This window comes from Lepidochelys kempii, chromosome 1 (assembly GCF_965140285.1).
Source record: "Lepidochelys kempii isolate rLepKem1 chromosome 1, rLepKem1.hap1, whole genome shotgun sequence".
Classification (NCBI taxonomy): domain Eukaryota; kingdom Metazoa; phylum Chordata; order Testudines; family Cheloniidae; genus Lepidochelys; species Lepidochelys kempii.
Genome location: NC_136380.1, coordinates 98624801 through 98647350, shown reverse-complemented (window position 1 = coordinate 98647350; position 22550 = coordinate 98624801). Strand labels below are relative to the sequence as shown.

General features: G+C 43.2%; 1 protein-coding gene across 1 annotated transcript; it reads left to right on the top strand.

Annotated features, from left to right (window-relative positions):
• The first annotated feature begins 2059 nt into the window (after nt 1-2059).
• Nucleotides 2060-2772, top strand: LOC140917171 (2-oxoglutarate receptor 1-like). Its single transcript, XM_073359815.1, is given in 2 exon segments — nt 2060-2246; nt 2249-2772. Coding segments are annotated over 2 exon segments (711 nt in total).
• Nucleotides 2773-22550: the final 19778 nt, after the last annotated feature.

Below are 22550 nucleotides of genomic sequence, written 5' to 3'. Positions count from 1 at the left end.
TAAATTGCTTGCTGATTGATTTGCCTGCAAGCTGGCACACCCTAGGGGATTCTTACTTACACTCAGAACAGTGGCAAGGCCTGCTATGTGAGATACTATGTAAATAATAAAAGGAATGGCATTTGTGAAAAGCAAGTGATCCAATCTTTTAGTCAGCAGGGACTGCAGCTTTCGAGTGTCACACTCCTCAGTGGTGTTAGGGGTCTGTTGTGCCCTCTGTATAGCTTTTTGTCTTTGGCACGTTGGCAGCAGGGACAGGCTGGCAGCTGAAAGAGTCTTCTAATAACATCAGTACCCTTCACATTTTTATGGCTGTACATTCTAAGGGCCAGGACCTGTATGGTGCTGAGTATTGCCTATAAGAGGTAATCCATTAAGACCTCCTGTTGCAGGACTAGACCCTTTGTCATTTACCTGGTTAACACCTAAATCACAGTGATAGATTTAAACTTATTTGGAAAGGATATTATAATCCTTTTACCCACCGCCTGCTTCTTTTAGCCATATTTCCCTCACTTCTCCATCATTTAAGTGCTGTCTTGTAAGCCATTTCCTTATTTAACCTGAAGCAGGGGTTCTCAGTCTAAGGATAGGAACCTTCCAGGGAGGTTGTGAACAGATGTCAGAGGATCACAGCTATCCTGCCCTTCTCAGAATTCTAGATGGGAGGGAGGTTCCCATATAGAAAATGCTGAGAACCACTGGCCTAAAGACATTTAGCTAAACCCTCTTTTATACTGTTTCAAACTACGAAGTTTTTAAAACACTGGCAAATATTTGACAAGCTCTCCTGCATCTCAATTGGTAATCCATTATTTTAACATTTTTAAAATATTCCAATAAAATATTTTTCACAAGTTGTAATTAAAATCTTGAACACGGGCTGTGATTTTGTCAGATCTCACAACTCAGTGGAGGTTGTTCTTGGTCAATACTTGGGATATGAAACCTAACCCCTCCACCAATCCTTGATGTTACAGGGAATTGTATTGGTGATTCAAGAAGCACCATTCTTCCTCTTGAATTAGTACAGAACGAGTTCCCCACTGATTGTTATAGGACTCTGTGCTATTGGAAGCGGCATCTTTCTGGAAAGAACTGAATCAGGGCTTGGATCACTTGTGGTGATTAAAAAATCCATCATGCTTTTCAGGAGAAAGGATGTGTTTGCACCGGGGTATTGATCAAATTCTAACGTGAGCAATTTTCTTCTTCCTACCTAAATTCCCCTTGTACTTTCAACTGGACACAGTAGTCTCATTTTCTTAAACTGGGAGTAGTGATGAGGAGGCTGCTTTTCAAAGGGAATGGGGAATTATTCCAATGTTTCAGAAGAGAATATACAATTTTTATGTCAAACACCATTATTGAAATCTTGACAGGGCCAAACATCTGCATAGCAAATAATAGTCATTTTCCACTGAATGCATCCAATGAAGTGAGCCGTAGCTCACGAAAGCTTATGCTCAAATAAATTTGTTAGTCTCTAGGTGCCACAAGTCCTCCTTTTCTTTTTGCATAAAAATAAACGATGAATGTTTTTCACAGACATAGCACTTCTAGGTTGCTTTTCTTCTCCGGCTGGCCCCTGCTGAATGCAACAATAAAAGCACAAGAAGATTTCTTGACATTATTGAGGGTAATGTTTCATGCCCTAAAACACTGAAACTGCCTTCAGTTGTAAGTGTAGCAGCTTTGTCATTCATGTGCAGTACATCTATCTCTGAGACTTACTTGATAATGCTGAGCTGATCAGTTTAAAAATACCATAAATTGTAACTTAAGAAAACAAAGGTCACTCCATCAGATCAGCTTCCACCAAAGCAACAAGTCCTTTTCTTATTCAAAAAAGTTACTACTATTAAATTGGGCAGTTATACTGAAGGACTTGATGCTGTTTCAGACCCAAAGCAGCCTTTATTACAAGTATTTTAACAGACTCTTGTGTTTCGAACTGTGAAAGTCCCTTATATAGTGATATGGTTAACGTGCTGCATTAACTTATTAGTGAAAACTAACCATTTTTCTTTTCTTTACCATTTGCTAAAGCAGTAAGAAAATGGCCATGAATACAACTGAAGGCTTAGCCAACTTAACTTCGTTGCAAAGCCATGCAGTTGCTTTCACAAACTGTACCGATGTAGATGTCCTTCTGAAGAATTTCTATCTCCCTCCTATGTACAGCATAATCTTTCTGGTGGGCTTCCCAGGGAATATTATTGCAATTTCTGTATACAGGTTCAAGATAAGTCCTGGAAGAACAGCACCATCATTATGTTGAACTTGTCCTTCACAGACCTACTGTACTTAACAAGCCTTCCTTTCCTGATACATTACTATGCCAATGGAGACCACTGGGTCTTCGGAGACTTCATGTGTTAGTTTATCCGTTTTGGCTTCCACTTCAACTTATATAGCAGCATCCTCTTCCTCACTTGCTTCAGCATCTTTTGCTACTTCGTGATTGTCCATCCAGTAAAGTTCTTCTCTATTCAGAAAAGGAGATGGGCAGTGGTAGCTTGTGCTGCAGGTTGGGTGATTTCCCTGGTGGCTGTCAATCCTGGCAATTTTTTAATCACCTCAAGGGAGAACCAAAACAAATCCATTTGCCTGGACCTCACTAGTTCTGAAAACCTGGACACTATTAAGTGGTATAACTGGCTTCTGTCTGGGTTAGCCTTCTACCTGACACTAGTGGTTGTGACTCTGTGTTACACTGTCATTATCTACACTTTGACTAGAGGGCCTCATACTCCTGCTTGTTACAAGTAGAAGGCTCACAGACTTGCCATTCTCCTCTTGGTGATTTTTTATGTGTGCTTCCTACCCTTTCATGTCTTTAGGGGCGTTCGGATAGAATTACGACTTCAACCAGTTAGCTGCCACATTGAAAACCAAATCCACGCTGCTTACTTTGCCTCAGACCCTGAGCTGCACTAAACACGTGCGGTAACCTATTACTTTATGTTGTGATGGGAGACAACTTCCAGCAGGCCATCCTTGCTCTTTCAAGATGCAAGTTAAACAACTATGCGCAGCAAACCGGGAGCAATAGTGATGTGAATAAGTAAGTCATCCTTTAAAAAAGAAGCATAGATGCATTTGATTGCACTTGTCCTGTAACCTCTTTTATGTTCAGTTTTGTTTCCTAATAAAATTGCAGGTGGCCTCTCTGCCGCTCCAAAATAGCATCCCAAAACTGCAGAGGTTTAGGATTAGGCTGTATGTATGTCATGGTTAATAGGTGACTTGTATTACTTTTAAATTAAACTTTTTATTTGTTCATTTTATTGTATTTTTGAGGAAACACTTATGAAGTTGGTCAGAAATTACCTGAGTAGCCAGTCTTTGAGAGTTCATTTAGCAAGCCATTCAATATGGATTTGCCAGTAGCATATTTTAAACACAATGGGGGCCTCAGTGTTGACCTCACAACACGAATACAACTTCCATGTTATCATTGATACAGTATCTTATTTAGTAGTCTGTGCCAAATGCCGCAGATGATGACGATTAAAAAGTTGAGTTACAAACATAGTTTATTATTTTGTTAGTCATTTAATAAAATAATACAAAAACTAACATGTCCTGAGCAGAGCCATTTCTTGATTAAGTAGGTAATATAAGTACACGAAAACATTTTAATATGCATCACAGATGTTGAACTCTATAGTTTTGAGAGCATTTTAAACTTTAAAGCATCAAACACTGAAAACATTTTTACAAACAGTACTGCAAATCACTTAACATGTTTATTATTTTAGACTGCCCATTTTTATCACCGCAAATTTTTTATTAAAGTGTGGACTTTGCCTATTAGCCACTAGGTGGCAATCATGTATGTGTATGCCAGTGAGCCAGATACCTGGTTTCAGGAATGCACCTTTGATTCAAACTCAGAGAGGGTTACATGACAATGTAGGGTGATTACTGTGGGGGAGTTAACCACCACATGTTTCTTATGGTGCTAAAATACAATTAATTCTAATTTATAAGAGAGGAGTTGTGCTGCATGGTGGCTTTACAACACTTTGCATATGTGACCTTGGCCAATGTATCTTTTTGAAAAGTATTGTTCATTTCAAAAAGAGCCTGCAGAAACATTATTGCCTACAGATGTTTGTTTCATTTTCTGGTCTGTAAAAGTGAGAAAGGCAACATAGCAGATGCTCCTTCAAAACAGGGCTTGTTCCCACTGGTATGTCTGTTATTAGACTATCTAAATATTGTATTTCAGCAGCAAGAACGTTCTGTAGAATAGATCAAGTTGTGGATTTCTCAGATGTAACTTTCCCCATGTTCCACTATAGGGAGATGGGCTGCTGTCCAGAATCCAAGTTGTGAAGTACAGTCTGCTGACATCTTCAGGAACTGTAACGTTATGGGAGAAGCAGTAAGCCCTGGGAGGGTCTTATCCCCTAGCCTTGCTATACCTGGCAGAATCAGTCCCTGTTCCCTTCTTCCTAGCCTACATGACTGGAAGCTTGGGCCCTACATAAATTCAGGTACACGCCATAAGAAATGAGTGTCTTGGCATTACATTTTGTGACAGAATGTGAGGAATTTTAATTTAGATGACCTAATATATAAGAACATAAGAACGGCCCTACTGGGTCAGACCAAAGGTCCATCTAGCCCAGTATCCTATCTTCCAACAGTGGCCAGTGCCAGGTGCCCCAGAGGGAATGACCAGAACAGGTAATCATCAAGTGATCCATCCCCTGTTGCTCAATGCCAGCTTCTGGCAAACAGAGAGTAGGGACACCATTCCTACCAATCCTGGCTAATAGCCATTGATGGAACTGTTCTCCTTGAATTTATCTAGTTCTTTTTTGAACCCTGTTATGGTCTTGGCCTTCACAACATCCTCTGGCAAGGAGTTCCACAGGTTGATTGTGCATTGTGTGAAGAAATACTTCCTTTTATTTGTTTTAAATCTGCTGCCTATTAATTTCATTTGTGACCCCTAGTTCTCGTGTTATGAGAAGTAGTAAACAACACTTCCTCATCTACTTTCTCTACACCAGTCATGATTTTATAGACCTCAATCATATCTCCCCTTAGCCATCTCTTTTCCAAGCTGAAAAGTCCCAGTCTTATTACTCTCTTCTCATATGGAAGCCATTCCATACCCCTAATAATTTTTGTTGCCCTTTTCCGAACCTGTTCCAATTCCAATATATCTTTTTTGAGATGGGGTGACCACATCTGCACACAGATGTTGACTTTACTTTTTTTGTTTTTGGTACCAGGTCTTTTTCTTAACACAAATTACTTTCTGATCTTATACAATGTCGCCCTTCACCAAAACCATACCCTGACACCAAAAAAAGCATTGGTTAGGTTTCCCAGGAAAGAGTCAAAAATACAGCAATCTACTAGGAAGAGCAATATGATTGACTAGTATGAGGAAATGAACATCCACAAGCCAAAGCAGAATTTAACACATATTTAATATAAGCAAGTTACAATGGGTATGAATAACCTGAGAGCTTCTCCTGCTGACATAGCTACTGCCTCTCATAGAGGTGGAGTTATTAAGCCAATGGGAGAGATCTCTCCTGTTGGCTTAGAGCCGCTTCACCGAAAGTGTTACAGCTGTGCAACTGCATCGGTACAGTAGTGCAGCTGTAAGTTTGTAGTGTAGACTCTACTCTTATTTGGTTGCTTCCCCTCTTTTCTAATTTTGTCTCATGTATTTCTACCTAGTTTAAAGTTGATTAATTAATGCCTGTTTTGAACCAGCAGTTGCTGCCCTTTCTGCTTAAGAAGAGACCACTTACATCCAAACAGCTGCCTCTTGTCACAGAAAGTATTCCAGTGTTTCACGGATACAAAACATTCCCCTCTACACCATCTGTGCACCCATCTGCTGGTCTCTGTATCAGTCTAATTGAGGGGTAGTCAACAGGCAGACCAAATCCGGACCAACAGATGCTTTTGAATGGACTGCAAAATTTTTATTTACTTATTATCACTATTGTTATGGCAGTGTGAAATTTTTTTTCTGGAGTCTGGACCTTGACCAAGAAACGTGGACCTTGGAAAAAAAAATAATTGACCATTCCTGGTCTAATTTCTTCCCTCACACGTAACGTCTGGTAACAGGATGGCCACTGTCTCTGTCCATGCAGTTTCCTATACTGGTGTTCATTGTCAGAGCATCTAAATCAACCTATTGGTCAGCTGTTGACACACCTCAGTGTCTAATCTTGATTGTTTTCCCCCCCTAAGTGCTGTAGGAAGTGGTAGTGCAATTCAGAAGTGGCCACTCTTTCCTAGCCTTCAGTATTAAATCAATGCCCCAGCAAGACACGCAGGGCACTGTGCCACTGGAAGTGCCATCTTTTAAAGGAAATGTAGAATACAGACCAAGACCACCTATGGCCCTTACAGATTAGCGTTATTATACGTTTGTGGTAGTGCACAGAAGTCTCAGTCAAGATTGAGCCCCCACTGGGCAAGACAAATATACATAGAATGAGATGGCCAGATTTGGATGGTGCCTCAGTTTGTAAAGAGTTTGGGGATTGTGATGCATGACCAGAAAGGGTTAAACATCCTACAGGATAAATGGCTCAAATTCAACCCTTAAAACATTTGATGAGATAATGTTTGTGTTTTTGTGTATTTACATATATATTGGTAAAAATCAACAGCGTAATCAAACAGTCCCTGCCTATGCTGTATTCTGTTAATTCAGAGATCAAAAGAACATCTTAACATTTAAACGAACTGTAAACAGAGGATGTCGCTGTACTCGTCTCTCTTTGAAATGTATAGCAAATCATCTGTGAATGGTGGAAAAACAGGCAACTGCCTTGTGTTAATCTGTGTGGATAATTACCAGCTATGCTTAGGAAATGGGTCCACTTCAAAGTCCACATGAGTGCCTATTGTTTGACTAAGGACTCCGACCTGTCAAAGTCGTCCTGGAATTGTATTAAAGACCTTTGGGTCCCAATCCTTTTTATCTCAGGTCTGCTTGAGGTTTCATGCAGGGGAAGCCTAACCCACAAGGACTGAGATCCGAGTTCGGACTGGACCACCCTGAAATATAAACATTGGACTATAAGCGTTGAACTATTTCTGAAAGAACTCTTTGCATCTACACAGCTCACCATCTCTATTATGAATCTGAATCTCAAGAATCTCTCTTATGAATCTGACTCATCCATATGTATACTGTTCTTTTAGCCAATTCTCTCTCCCTTTTCTTTTTTAATAAATTTTAGTTTAGTTAATAAGAATTGGCTGTAAGCATGTATTTGGGAAAGATCTGGAATATTCATTAACCTAGGAGGTAATGTGTCCGATCCTTTGGGATTTGTAGAACCCTTTTTACATGATGAAATAAGATTTTCAGAAATCCTCATCATAGCTGACTTGAGTGACTAGGTGGAGGCCTGAGGCTGGGTTACTTTAAGGGAACTGTGTTGTTGACTCCTGAGTAGCCAGTGAGGTATAATAGAAGTTGTTTTGTGCTGGCTTGGTAAATCTAAGTATTGGAATATCCACCAGCTTTGGGGATTGCCTGCCCCATTCTTCACAGTTCACCATAATTGAGTGACCTCAGTTGGCTCCCCTGGGATTCAGGTCACAGAGATCCTTCAGGATAGAAGGTGTCATGTGATTGGCAGATCATTAGCATATATGACTCATTCCTTTTGTTTATTGTGAGACTTCTTTAGTTTCTTTTTTTAGCAGCAGTAATTTTACTGCTGAAACAAGCATAAGTGCTTCAATTCCAGTGAAAGAAAGGAGGTTTTTCCTTAGAACCGCTAGCCAGAGCACTATAGCGACTATGTGGCTGTGTAACTGCAGATTAATATTAAATTGCAGCATAACTATGCTCTGGAATGCAAGCTTCTATTAAGAAGTCTCTAGCTTTTAAAGCTGCAATGACATTCAGGTGAACTAAGTATGTATCAATGCAGTGTTAGCTGCCTGAGTCTGCAGACAGCCTGAAAAAAATAGCTGGGCAGTGAAGGAGGAGTTCACAGCTTTCAGGGGGAGTTAATGCTTATGCCTGATGATTTTAATCTTAAAACTATTTAATTGCTGATTGCTATTGTGGACACATCTAGCTAATGTGCTAATTAATCACAGTCACATACAGACTGGGTGGATTGTAGTGAGAAAGTTATTTGCAATCAAGGGTTCCTGGGGGAGGGTAATGAGCAAATTTAATCTTACTCCCTTCCCCAACATCATCTCTTCCCTTGGGCATGAGAAGGGCCCTAACCCAACTGTCAAACTCCAGCTTTAATCTTCTGCAGTTCAGTTACATGTCATATCCTAGAGCTGAAGAACACTGAAGATTTAAGAATTGGGGACTGTGTAAAGTAAGCTGAATTTAATAACAGCTAATAATGTGCTGATTACACTGCTCAGGAAGCAAGTGTGAAATGACTTGGAGCTGGTCTCTGCTTGAAGTTGTAGCAGTATAACTATGTCAATTACAGGTGCGATTTTTTTTTTTTTTTTTTTTTTTGCTGTCTGTTATACTGGTAAAAGCCCCAGGATGGACACATTTATACCAAGATAAAAGTTGCCAAACTTGAATAAGCTATACAAGTATGATCGCTTTTATACTGGTATGACTGCATCCACACTAAGGAGGCTTGCCACTTTAATGATAAAGTAACATTACACTAAGGTAAGGTAGCCAAACCCTTGGAAGGAAATGCCATGTAATTTCAGATACGCTGCTGGATAACGTAGGCCTAGAGTAGGTCTCACCTATGGCTGAGATGGTAAGCTGAACTACCAGTGCAAACGAAACTTCGAGTGACCGCTTGTATCGGGCATTGTTTTCTATTCTGAAAATGCAGGTTGAGGGAGTCTAAGGCTACACTCCGTAGCTTTTAGCGACACAACTGTGCCGCTACAGCCATGCTGCTAAAAGCCGCGCAGCGTAGCCGCTGTTTGTTGGCAGAAAAAAGCTCCCCTGCCGACAAAAAACTTCCACCCCCCACGAGCAGCAGCAGCTCTGCTGGCAGGAGCGTGCTCCTGCCAACAAAGCACTGTTTACACCGGCGCTTTTGGTTAGTAAAACTTTTGTCATTCAGCCTGTGCGTGTTTTTTTTAACACCCCTGAATGACAAAAGTTTTGCTTTACAAAGCGCCAGTGCAGACGTACCCTGAGTTAAACAAAACCCAACCGAACCTTCCCCCGCAAATTAACAACATGCTGTGCAACCTCTTCCTGAACTTGTGCAGACAAGTGTGTTTATTTGACCCTACTGTCAGGAAAGAAGAAGGGACATGAAAGAAAATACTTTGTTGTTCCTCCATGGCTCAGTTGTTTTCTGAAAGTAGAAGAATCAGTAGTGTCAGCTGAAGGGGTAGTAGTGCCATTAAGCTTAGGGAAAACAGGTCATTCCAGTGAAGGAATATCTCAAAGCTTGTTTTCCTAAAAGCGGAGAAGAATAGTGGTCCTATTGCCTGAAGTGCCTCATTTGCTTAGTGCCTGAGTGGACACAGAGGCACTTTAGACAAACCTGTGAGAAAGAAAAGCCCCTTTTTTATTTGAGTCATATTGTGGGACTGAAAGGAGAAAAGTAAAATGAGTTTTCAAGCCCTGTGCTGAAAGTCCTGCAGAAAATAAAAGTCAAACTCTAAAATAGGTTATAAAACCAGAGAGGAAAAAACAGCCTCTCCAGGCTGCTGCATGAAAGTGCAATGCATAATATCATCAATTCTTTATTTGTGGAATCTTTAATGGTAAACTGGAAGGCATTTTATCTTCCAAGATCTCCTTTCAGGGCTTTTTGTTTACACAACAGCAGATGTCACTAATAGTGAAAATAGAGCAGGGAGTGGTGGTCACTCCCTGGGTACAGATATTAGTTATGTTATCAATGCTTACATGGCAAATAAAGCCCGGAACTCAGACTTTGGAGAGGAAGGTATTTAATTGTGGGTTTATTTTTTCATATATTTGTAGTGTGCGTCACTGGGTGGGGTGGGGGGGTGATGGACATGTGAGGTGTTCAAGTGTCCTTCCCTTTAGATTGTGGTACCTCACCCCAGTACGGGGAACCACCGGTCATCGCAGGCAACCATTCTTTCCCCTCCAACCCTTCTGCTACAATCCTTGTCCAGACCTTCTGGTTACTATCATGCTGACTGGAGTGGCTCACAACTGTGAGTGCCTACCTCAGGGCAGACTGTCAGCAAACAAGGGCAGACGCCCCAAACTGGTGGTAGGTTCTAGAATTAGATTGGACACCAAGCCGGTAACAAATGTGAACTCCTGGATCACGATCAGTCTCACCATGGAGTCACACACAGTCCCCTCAGACTCTCCAGTCAATCTTGCCACCCAGACAAACTGAACTTCATGACAAAAGGTCACAAACCTAAAATCACACCACATCAGGTTTCTCCCAGTCCCAAGAGACCAGTGACTATCCCCAGATCAATTGATACTCCAGATCTTACACCAAAGAAAATTCTGGCAGCCAATTCTTTAGTACTAACTAAATGTTTATTAGCTAAGAAAAAGAAAATGAGAGTTCTGGAGGTTAAATCAGGTAAAATATATATACAGGTGAGTAACAGTCTACAATTCCAAATGGTAGCAGAGGTGTAGTAATAACTCTGGGGAGCTCTGTCTTCTTGTTCAGTTTTTCTGCCCTGCTAGAATCCAAACAGTCCAGAGACAAAGGATCTTTCTTTGAATCCATATTTATGGTATCTTCACACAGAAAGCAAGCTGACAGTGTCTCCACCTCCCTGGGCTTTTGCTTTGATGATGCTGAGTGAGGAATGCACTTTGAGTCTCTGACCTCAGGTCATCACACTACAATGGCCATTTGCTTGGGAATTAGCATTTTCTGTTAAAGTCATTATGTCCTTTATTAGCATTTCACAAGGCTTCTTTGATGTCCGATGAGTTATTTAGTTGCAGGGGTATTTCCAATGTAAATGTTAGCTATTACATTGTAACAGGAACAGATAAGTAACATTCCACTAGTTTTCATGAAGTTTAAACATCTGAATACACGCTTATACATTTAACACTTTGATCTATACCAACACTTAAATGAATTGGCCTGGGGTTTTGACCTGAGCTGGTACCTGGCTTTTCAGCATCACACTTACATCTTGCCTTCTACCTAAGTGCACCTTGTGCATACAATAACCCTCTGTCTCTGTATCCTCTCTGGCAAGAATACTTGTCTCATGGAGGCGCTATCAGAATTAGTATTTATACAGTACCTAGAAAATATTAAGCAATTTAGAAATATTACTATTAGAAATAACTTCTTGCTTACAGTAAAGTACACATCCCTCCCTGTACTGTAGTTATACTAGTCATCACAGAGCCCCAGAAATGGACAAAGATGATGTGGTTTGACAAAAAGTTGGGATAGGCCTAGAGGTGGAGTGTACTTTCGTGTGTGAATGACCCTAAAGTGGTAACTCTTCAATGAATACATGGCTTTGGCCCAATTAGTGTATTGTTGTAGAGTAGTGGATGGAAGAAAGACAAAAATTGTACAAAAAATTCAGGTTTCAAACTTTTTTTAAAAAGTCTATTCCAGTCATTTTATTACATATTTGTCAGCAGGAATTTATCTTCTGACAGAAAAGCCACAGATCCTGAACAAAGGAGTTTTCTGAGGCGTAACTCCCTGTTTGCAAGGCCTGTTGCGATCCTTGCATACTTTATCTGTATTTTACAGATTAGGACACTAAGGCACAGAGAATTTAAGTGACTTGCCTGAGGTCACACAACAAGTCTGGTGGTAAAGCCAGGATGAGAACACAGTTCTCCCAGTTAAGTGGTTCAACTAGTGGACATGCTTCCAATAACAAGAGGATGGGTGAGGGATCTTCCAGCAGACACAGGCTCCTATAGCAATAATGACAACTTTTATATCTAGTATGAGAATGTTTAGGTAATTTTTTTTAAAGTGCAAAGTCACTAAGGCACTTTTGAGAATTTTACCTTTAACCTTTTTGGTTGTTAAGTGTTAATGATAAAATTTCAACTAGAACCACACCTGCGCAATGTATGCCACCATCCAGTTCCTACATCATATTCTGTGTCTGTGAACAAGAGAAATAAATCCCCTTGCTGCTCCTCAAGCATGCATGTCCCTGTAGCGTAGAGGTGGGTTCAAACCAACAATATTTCTCACCAATACGCAGATGGGACCAAATCCTCAGCTGATGTATATTGGTGTAGCTCCATTAACTTCAGAATAGCTATAGATTTACACCAGACAAGAATTTGGCCCCCAAACTTCACTGCAGATCTGGCTCTGGTCCATCTCTCTGTAATGGGCTGAACTAGAACCCGTGATAGGAATATATCTTCCAAACTTTGGATCAGAATATCGATCTGAATTTTCAGCTTGGTCCCATCTTTGGTCAAGAATACAGTCATTTACCTTCATGCCAACTACTGTATGCTGTGCATATGTATTTTTCCCTTTCACACTCCCATCTCTCATGACCCAGTTTGAGAAACAGCCCTACTGAAACAGGTAATTATTAGCACTATATTAAGTGCTATACTATCAATTTCCACTAGAGGGCAGACAAAACATTACTAGTAAAAAAGGACCACTTGGAAAAGGGTAACTAGCCCAAGCAGCTCGCTCGCCCACCCCGCTACAACATCCATGCTGCTATTTTTAACGTGCTAGCTGGAGCTTTGTAACAATCTGCCCTGAGATAAGTACTCACATTTGTGAGCCACTCTAGATAGCCTGACAGACACTCAAAACATTCTAGTAGATTAGTGAGGCACTATTTCCCCTTATGAAAGCCAAGTTGACTCTTCCTCAAGATACTGTTTCTCTGTGTCTAATAATTCTGTTCTTTACTGTAGTTTCATCCAATTTACACCAGTTGAAGAGCTGTCCATAAAGTCAGATTCAAGGCATAAGAGCCTATCTAGGAACTCTTACACTAGATTTACATTGGCACTGCCCAGTGAGATGTGCAGTAGCAGAGTTGTATTTTGTGGGAGAACTCATCATATGATGAGTTTGGTCAGAAAACCTAGCAGAGTACTAGATGAGACAATCACCCATGGCATTGTTATATATATTTTTTATTTTATAGCTGCCTAATAAAACTGTGCCGTTTGAAAAACAGAAGTCCAATTGTCAAAGGGTTGTATTTTTTTTTTAAACACCCAAGGCCTCTGCTAAGAGCCTGTTTTATTATCTCACTCTTCCTCAGAAGCGTAATCTGTCACACACTGGTGTGACTTTTCTCCCCCTCCCTATTATTACAAACTTTTAATAGACAGTGTCACAGTATTTATAATATACGTCAGCTTTGACAGTAATGACAAAAGCACACAGCATCATTGTTCTAAGGCTGCTGTGTTTATGCATTACCACAATAATTTTGTTTGCTGTGTTACTCATGTTAACTGTTTCATTGCTGATGAATGTTTGGTACATTTAGCAAAATGAAGCTCATGCTCTGCTCATTTACCAGATATTCCACTTAGAAGAATGTGTCAATGGTCGACTGCTGCACAGGGAACCAGCTGCCCTGGGGACCAACAGTAAAAAATGTGAGAGTAGTAGTATTATATCTCTTTCCTGCAGTATGATTTTGTGGTAGTCCTATCTGCAGCCAGTTGGCAAACTGGGTAAAACATGCCAAAATGTTAACAATTAAAGAGACTTCAATCAATTAAAGAAGATTTTATTCTCAATCTGTCATTAGTGGGGATATCAAAGCTTCAAAGAGTATCTAAAATTAATCTAACCCCTTTCCTGTTTCCTCATTGCAGTGACTGAGCACAGCAACATTCTTTGAAGTCTATCCTATGTCTACACTACGAGCACAACAGTGCTGCAGCTAGGTCACTGTCATGTAGACGCTTCCTACTTTGAAAAATGGGGTTTTTCCATCGACGTAGGTAATCCACCTCCTTGAGCAGTGGTAGCGTGGTCAACAGAAGAATCTGCCATCGACCTAGGTGCCTCTTCACTGGGTGTAAATTAGCTTAAATACGCCTCTCAAGGGTCTGGTTTTTATACACCCCTGAGCAACGTCGAGAGGTCAATCTAAATGTTAAGTGCAGACCAGGCCTAAAAGACCAACATGGTATATCAGGCAATGCCAGAGATGCCCCATGCCCAGTGCAGATTAGCCACTGGGCTGATGGGGCCTGTGCCTAGGGGCCCTGGCCAACTGGGGGCCCCCAGAAAAAATCCATTGCCAGGCAGCGGAAGCCCAGAGCCCCAACCCCACTCCGGGGCAGCAGCGCTGGGCGGGAGGGGACACTCCCCCACTGCCCCCTGACCCTGTCCCAGGCAGAAGCTGTGGGGCAGCAGGGACAAGCCCCTGTGCATGACCCCATCCCAGGCAGAAGCCCCAGCACCCAGACCCCCCACTGCAGCCCTGGGACTGGAGGAGCTCTCCCTCCCACTGCGGCCCTGGGGCGTGGCATGGGGCCAGAGCTTCTCCAGCTTTGGGGCCGCAGTTAGGGGGAGGGGGCAGAAAGGAACAAAAGGGGTTGTGGGCCTGCAGTTGGGGGGGACCCTGGGTGGAACAGGGGAGGGCCCCCAAGAAGGGGCAGAAATGGGTGGAACTGTGGGTGGGTCGAGAGGCAAAAGGGGCTGAATGGGGGCAGAGCCACGGGCAGAGCCACAGGCAGAAGGCCCCCCCCCACTTGCTCTGGCCCCAGAAACCTTAAACCACCTCTGCCCATGCCCAAAGGTACCAAGGATGAGCCCAAATCTGCACCAACTGAAGTCAACAGCAAGAAGGACTTCAACTGACTTACTGGGAGCAGGACTTGGCCCTAACTCAGCGAGCAGTAGTGAAACCCTCAGTGCAAGGAAACATGGAAAGCAGAATGAGATAACAGCTGGAAAAACGCTGAAGAAATAGGTAAAATTAACATTAAGAGTGTCTGTTTGTATTTTTTCCTCCCAGAGAATAATATTAAGTGAAACACACTAAGATTTATGATAATTGGCCACATTACATAGCGGCAACCTAATGTTTTGTGAAAGAGAGAAATTGCAAATACTTTTATGGTGAAGCTCCCATTATAACCATCAGAATTTGGTTCTTATCATGGGGTTCTCTGCTCACCGCTAGGATGGTGCCTCTTCCTGGCAGCTCTGGGGATTAGCTTCATGAGGTCAACACCCCTTCCCACGATTGTTCACCATCTCTCTGGCTCCCTCTCCATGGGCTGCTGCTGCTGCTTTTTCATGACTCAGCCCTCTGGCCAAGTCACTACATGTGTTTTCCCCTTCTGCGGTACTAAAGTCTTTCTTCTGCAATCCTAGGCAGTCTTCCTATTCACTGCCATATACTGACACTTCCTCAGCAGCTGGTAGGGGAATCCAGGTCACCCTCTACTCCAGGTTTTGGCTCACCAGGGACCCTCTAACCAGCAGAGAAGATCTGTTCCCTCCTGGATTTTTACTGCCTTTCCCTCAGCCCTTTCTTTCCCATCTGGTGCTCCCCTCCATCCACATTTACCAGTTTCACCACTCCCTCCTCCCCGGGGAGAGCTACAGACTACATGTCTCTGCAGTCTATAGACACTCCTTCTTTCTCCTAATAAGTGACCACAGACTTTCCCAAAAGCCCCCCATGCTTCCAATTTCCTGGCTTTATAGACCCAGCCCGTCCTATTCCTCCTCAGCTGGGCTCCCTCATTCTGTCAAGGGATTACTTAGCCACTTGATTTCCCTCAGCTGTGGCCTCCTTCTCAATCTGCTTTAACCGTTTCAGGGCATGTGTGGGGTGAACATCCCATCACAGCCCCCAACAAGGAATTGTTCTCTCAGACCTGAGGCAATAGAGACTGAAAATATATGTGGTTCAACCTAAGGAATCGATTATGAATACTAAACATGTGAGCAATTCATTAACCAAATTCTACACCAAGTTCTATGGTTTCACACAGAATTAAGGGAAATATTTGTGTTATTTCATGAATTAAAACAGAAATTATGGCCATCTTTCACTGCAGGAATATATACATTTTAAAGACACAAAAATGGAGTCCATACCAACTAAAATCAACTCCCTATCCCCTGCAACTCCTACGATTTAAGCTACCCCATCAGAGAAAAGTCTGAGTACATAGCTAGCCCTTACATTAAATGAGAACGTCAATACTTTGAACTTAAGCAGTGCAAGATCCTGACCCCTTTTCTGAAGCAGCAGTGCAGTACAAGGGGAGAATGTAAGAAATCCTACATAAAGACTACACAAAATAGCAGCCTCTGTGATCAGAGACTGCTACTGAGTTGCTCCACTGAGCAGTAACTCACTGAAAAGCAAGCGAGGAGTAACTGGACTAACGATTCTGCCCGACCCATCAACAAGTGAAGCTGGCCAACCACATGGAAGGAGGAATACAATTTTTCTCTGGTGCAAACAGGGGGCTATTGGATACATTGTGTCTCTCTGAGTATGTCACCACTGCATTTTAAAACCTGCAGCAGCGAGCCTCAGAGCTCCTGAAGAATGGGCTGCAAACATCGCAGTATTTCCTGTCCCCCTCCCCCAAACATTCCAGGTGGTAGGGTTGCAGGGGGAGTACAGTATCTTTTCCACTCAACACCATAGCAGGGTACTAAGAACAAAAGGTTGCCATTCAAGGACCTTTAATGGGCAAGACTACTGTGCTTTTACAGACAAGCTGACGTAGTTTCTCCCCTCCCAACTTTATCAAATCATCTGTCCAAGGTTAAATTATTTTCCTGGTCTTTCAGTTTTTTTATGTTTATGCAATGAAAGTCAACATTTCAAGAATGAAATACTCTTTATTTATTCCAAGCATGGGGGGTTGTGGGAGGAAGGAGAGGGACAGGGAAACCAATGCAATAGAGGGGATTGTACAAGAAGTCACAATGCAGAAAAGTGGCACACATTATTGTGGGTCATTACTGAAATAAGTTTTCAAAGCCTCCCAGAAATGCAATGCTCTTCACTGGGCTCTTCTTATTGCCCTGGTATCTGGCTGCTCAAAATTAGCAGACAACTTATCCACTTCCACACCCAACCCCAGTGGAGACCTCTCTTCCTTTGCCACACAGATATTATGGAGCACACAGCAGGCAGAGATAACAGTGGAGATATTGGTTTCACTGAGGTCTAGCCTACTAAGCAAACTGTGCCAGTGACCCTTTAAATATCCAAAGGCACATTCCACCACCATTTTGCACTTTCTCATCCTATTGTTGAATAACTCCTTACTGCTCTCCATGTGGCTGGTATGTGGCTTCATGAACCATGGGAGCAAGGGGTAGGCTAGGTCTTCCAGGATCACTATTGGCATTTCAACATCATCAATGATTATTTTCCGATCCGGAAAGGAAGTCCCTGCTTGCAGCTTTCTGAACAGACCTGTGTTCTTAAAGGTGAGTGTCATGCACCTTTCTTGACCTTCCCACGCTGATGTCAGCGAACCGCCCCGTGATCCACCAGTGCTTGCAGCACCGTTGAAAAGTATCCCTTTCTGTTTATGTACTCTTTGGAAAGGTGGTTTGGTGCCTAGGGATATGTGTACCATCTATTGCCCCACCACAGTTTGGGAACCCCATAGTGGCAAAACTATCCACTATGTCATGCACATATGTCAGCATCACTACACTTCTTAGCAGAAGTAGATTAATGGCCCTGCACACTTGGATCACAGCAGTTCCCATGGCAGATTTACCAATTCCAAACTGATTGTCCACTGACCAATAGCAGTCTGGCATTGCAAGCTTCCACACAGTGATCTCCACTCGCTTCTCCACTGTCAGAGCAGGTCTCAATTTTAATGTTTCTGCACTTCAGGGTCAGGGAAAGCTCTGCACACAATTCTTGGAAAGTGGCCTTCTGCATCTGAAAGTTCTCAGCCACTGCTCATCATCCCATAGCTGCATAAGAATGCAATCCCACCAGGCTGTGCTTGTTTCTCGGGATCAGAAATGGTGCTCCGCCATGTTCAGCTGCTGCTTGACTGCCAACAGCAACCAGGAATTGTTTCGTTCTATGGCTAGCAGCTGGGCTGCTTGAAGGACATCGCAATGTTCTGTGTGGTGGCTCATGTCAAGGTTCCTTCCCAACTCTGAACTCTAGGGTACAGATGTGGGGACCTGCATGAAAACCTCCTAAGGTTACTTTTACCAGCTTAGGTTAAAACTTCCCCAAGGTACAAACTATTTTACCCTTTGCCCTTGGACTTCCACTGCCACCAGCAAACTTTATCTGGGTTCCTGAGAAAACATAGTTTGGAAACGTCTTTCCCGCCAAAATCCTCCCAACCCTTGCACCCCACTTCCTGGAGAAGGTTTGGTAAAAATCCTCACCAATTTGCATAGGTGACCACAGACCCAAACCCTTGGATCTGAGAACAATGAAAAAAGCATTCAGTTTCCTTACAAGAAGACTTTTAATAGAAGTAAAAAAGAATCACCTCTGTAAAATCAGGATGGTAAATACCTTACAGGGTAATTAGATTCAAAACATAGAGAATCCCTCTAGGCAAAACCTTCAGTTACAAAAAAGACACACAGACAGGAATATTCATTCTATTCAGCACAGCTATTTTCTCAGCCATTTAAAGAAATCATAATCTAACACATACCTAGCTAGATTACTTACTAAGTTCTAAGACTCCATTCCTGTTCTGTCCCCTGTAAAAGCATCACACAGACCCTTTGTTTTTCTCCCTCCTCCCAGCTTTTGAAAGTATCTTGTCTCCTCATTGGTCATTTTGGTCAGGTGCCAGCGAGGTTACCTTTAGCTTCTTAACCCTTTACAGGTGAAAGGATTTTTCCTCTGGCCAGGAGGGATTTTAAAGGTGATTACCCTTCCCTTTATATTTATGACAGCTCGTGTCTCAGCTCTGGAAATATTGCAGGATAAGGCACAAGGTGTTTGTAATGCTCACAACAAGAGAGCACAACTGAGCAGGGTCCATGCATCTTGAGCTAAGCCAGCCTTTTGAAAAAAGGCACGAAAAGGTATGAGCTGTTTGCCATTGAAATCAGGGTAGGGAGGAAACGGCTTCCTGGGAGGTTGAAGCCAGGTTCCCGTTCCCCCCTGCAACTATGTTTTGGTCCCATGAGGCATTGCAAACCCTTCCCCAAACCCCAGAGGCTAGCTGCACTGTGGGATAGCTACCCACAGTGCACTGCTCTGTGCATTGATGAGAGTGCTGCTGCTGAGGATGCACGCCACTGACACAATGAGCGTGATGTGGATACACCCGACTGACTTAATTACTGCAGCAGCTGGATGTTAACTTAAATTATGTCGACTTAACTTTATAGTATAGACATGCCCTGAGGTTTGCAGGGCTCGCACTAAAAACAGCAGTGTAGACATTGCAGCTCAGGCTGGAGCTTGGGCTCTGAAGCCTTCCCCCTCCCTGGCTTCAGGGCTTGAGCCCAAATGTCTACCTTGCTGTTTTTACACCATAGCAAGAGCCCTGCAAGCCTGAGTCTTTCAACGCGGGCTTTGAGACTCGCTACCATGGGTTTTAAAACACAGTGTAGACATACACTTTGAGGCATAATGCCTCCTGATGCTTCCTTTGCCATGGCCTGGCTCTGCACTACCCCTTGCAACAGGCTGTGCCTTAAAGGCACAATCTATCCCATAATGCTTGAAAGACTGATTCAGTGCTCACTGATCTCAATGGAAATAGTCTCAACTTCAGCTTTGGATCAAGCCCTAACTACATATCTATTGCTATTGTCACCTCTCAGCTAAGCAACAGCAGATATCCAGAGCCTTGCACTCAGATTCCTGTTGGAAGAGGAATCAGGCACACAGAGTCTGGATATATTTCTAGTGACAAACCCTGAGGCAAAGGGCAGACTCCCTTGCTGCTTGCCACAGCATCCCCCAAACAAAACACATCAATACCACAAACAATAGAGCATTTCTTCCAAGAATGAAAACTTGCTCACATACTAAGAAAAGGAATTAATGAGATAACGTGTAAGAGCACCATCTATAGCACTTTTAATGGAAGCCATGCATCTAAAACCTCACACATTTAGAGAATCTACCTCAATTTTGAGATTAAAAAATAAGAACACAATAAAAACTTCCCATTTGACTGTTCAGACAGACATATCACAGCTGCTTCTCAAGAGGTGTCAATAAGCAAAAAGGTCACAATCGTGTTGCCCAGCCTCCAGTGATGACGGTTTGGTTTTTACTGGCAGTTGGAAGGCTTTTAGCAGCCACAGGTGCTATAATTTGAGCTACTTTATAGCTGTTGTATCTGTAGCCATTTTACTCACCAATGCCTGTACTCAAAAGAATTTGTAAAATATTGATCAAGAAAGCACATATCTGAAGAGTCAGGGGAAGGGCTAGTTCTCGCTCTAGCAAGGATATGCTTAATTTAAAACAGATGACTAGTCGGGGGGCAATAGGACTACTCATCTGCTTAAGTTAAGTTAAGTACATGCTTAAGTGCTTCACTGGATTGTAGCTTTAATGCCCCTGCAGCCATCAAGTGCTGGTTTGCTCCAAGGGCTAGTACTAACTGCAGGAGACTGCCTCCAGGCCATGCTTTCTATTTTTGGAGTTATATTGAACTACTACTGCTCAGCTGACATGACAACCCTGCCTATATCTCAGATTATAATTCTGATTTCCAGAAACATGATATCCCTCTGCAGAACTTTTTATTAGCAACTCCAATTACATATATAATTGGATAGCAACATTGAATAGTGACTAATTTAGAATTACTGTGCGTGTCGCAAAAACAAAATGCTTCTCTGACCAACCTGTATGTGTGCAGAACTAAAGAGGGAGAACCAGGGCTGATTTCCCTGTGTGCTACAGACATATTATATCACTCTCAACAAAACTGAGCATCTCTTGAAGGTGGTCTGATAAGAACTGTAATTAGGTATTCCATCACCAACACACTAAGATCAGCCAAACAAATGTACATCTGCTAAGAGAAATAGCCCATAGAAAGCTTATACTTTTGCTGAATCAAAGTAAAACACATAATGAAAAGCACTTAACACTGTGGAACCTAGCACATCCCCATTCAAATTGTCTATTGTCCTTATTAAACAAAACCATCCATGCAATCTTTATTGCATCAACTGCTGCGGTGTATGAATCACTATCATGTGTAAGTCAGTCTCAAGCTCCGAGAAGTCAAAGTGAGTCTTCTCATGTACTTCAGTGGGTTTGGGAATCTGGTTGTAAGTAATCAGAATTTATTCCTGCTTGGAAGAGGTAGGAGGTGTTTGAGGATGCCTCACACATGAAAGGAGCTATTAAAATCAAATCCAGCTGTCATGCAACAGTATAGTATCAAATCACTGCTTAAGACCCCTTCTGCCACCATGTGTACATGGGACTAACATCACACAAATCTAGCTAATGTAAGCGGGAGAATAGTCCCGCTCTTGTGGGGAACTTTCCTGGCTTCTGCACTACCCCGGTGAAGTGGGCGAGCAAAAGGATCTGAGTCCTTGCTCCCACTTCCTTTACCCAGTGGCCTCCCTGCCCTTGAGGACTCCCCTTCTGCTCTCCTGTCTGGCAGAGTCCTCGTAACCCCAACAAGGCTGGGCCCAAGATTCCTGGGGGGCTCGACCCCCAACCCTGCTGTGGTCACCTAGGACAGGGGCTAGGGTGTCCCCTCTCTGGGGTACTCTCTCTGCAGTGGGCACTTCTCTGACCCGCTGACCATTACATACAAGTTAAAGCAAATGCAAGTTATTTAATCAACAATTAATTTTAAAAAGAATAAGGAAAAATGGGAAAGGTTAAAGGAAACACATCAACCTGCTCTGTGGCAGGGAACATTACAAACAGAGTCTCTGGAATGTCCGGACAGTTCATAGTCTGTTCCTTGTAAGTCCCAGGCCTTCTTCTCAGGCCCTGGCTGTGCTGTAGGGATGCTGCGGGTTGGACACTTGCTCTGGTGGTGGCCACACGCTCTCAGGCTCTAAGTGGTAGGGCCCTTCTTCCCAGTGTCGCTCCCACCCTGTTGGGGTTACGATCCAAGCCTGGCCTGCAGAGCCTCTTGGCTGAGGCATCTTCCTGTACTGGGCCCGCTGCCCAGGGTCCCCCTCAGTCTTCCCAGCTACTCACCGCACCCAGCTCCAGACTGCTCCAGCCCCAGCTCCACCACTCTGTCTCTGCACTGCTGCTGCTCTGCCTCCAGCTCCCTGGACTCCTTCTTTGGCCCCTCTGGCTCTGGTTGCTGCAGCTCTGCTCCCAGGACAGGTCTGCTCTGCAGGCTGCTTCTGTGACTCTGCTCCCAGCACTGACCTGCTTCCTGGGCTGCTTTTCTGGTCCCCCTGGCTCTGGTTGCTGCAGCTCTCCTCCCAGGGCAAGTCTGCTCTCTCTGGGCTGTGCCTCTGGCTTTAGGGCTTCAGCTCTGCTCCCAGGACAGGGTCTGCTCTCTCTCTCCATCTGGCACAGCTCTGCACCCCAGCTTAGCTTGGGCCCCTGCTTTCTCCTTAGCTCGGCCCCACTCTGTCTGACCTAGGCAATTGCAGCTCACACGGAGGATGGGACCTCCCTGGCCTCCTAACTCCCTGATTAGCCTTCTCACTCTGTCATTC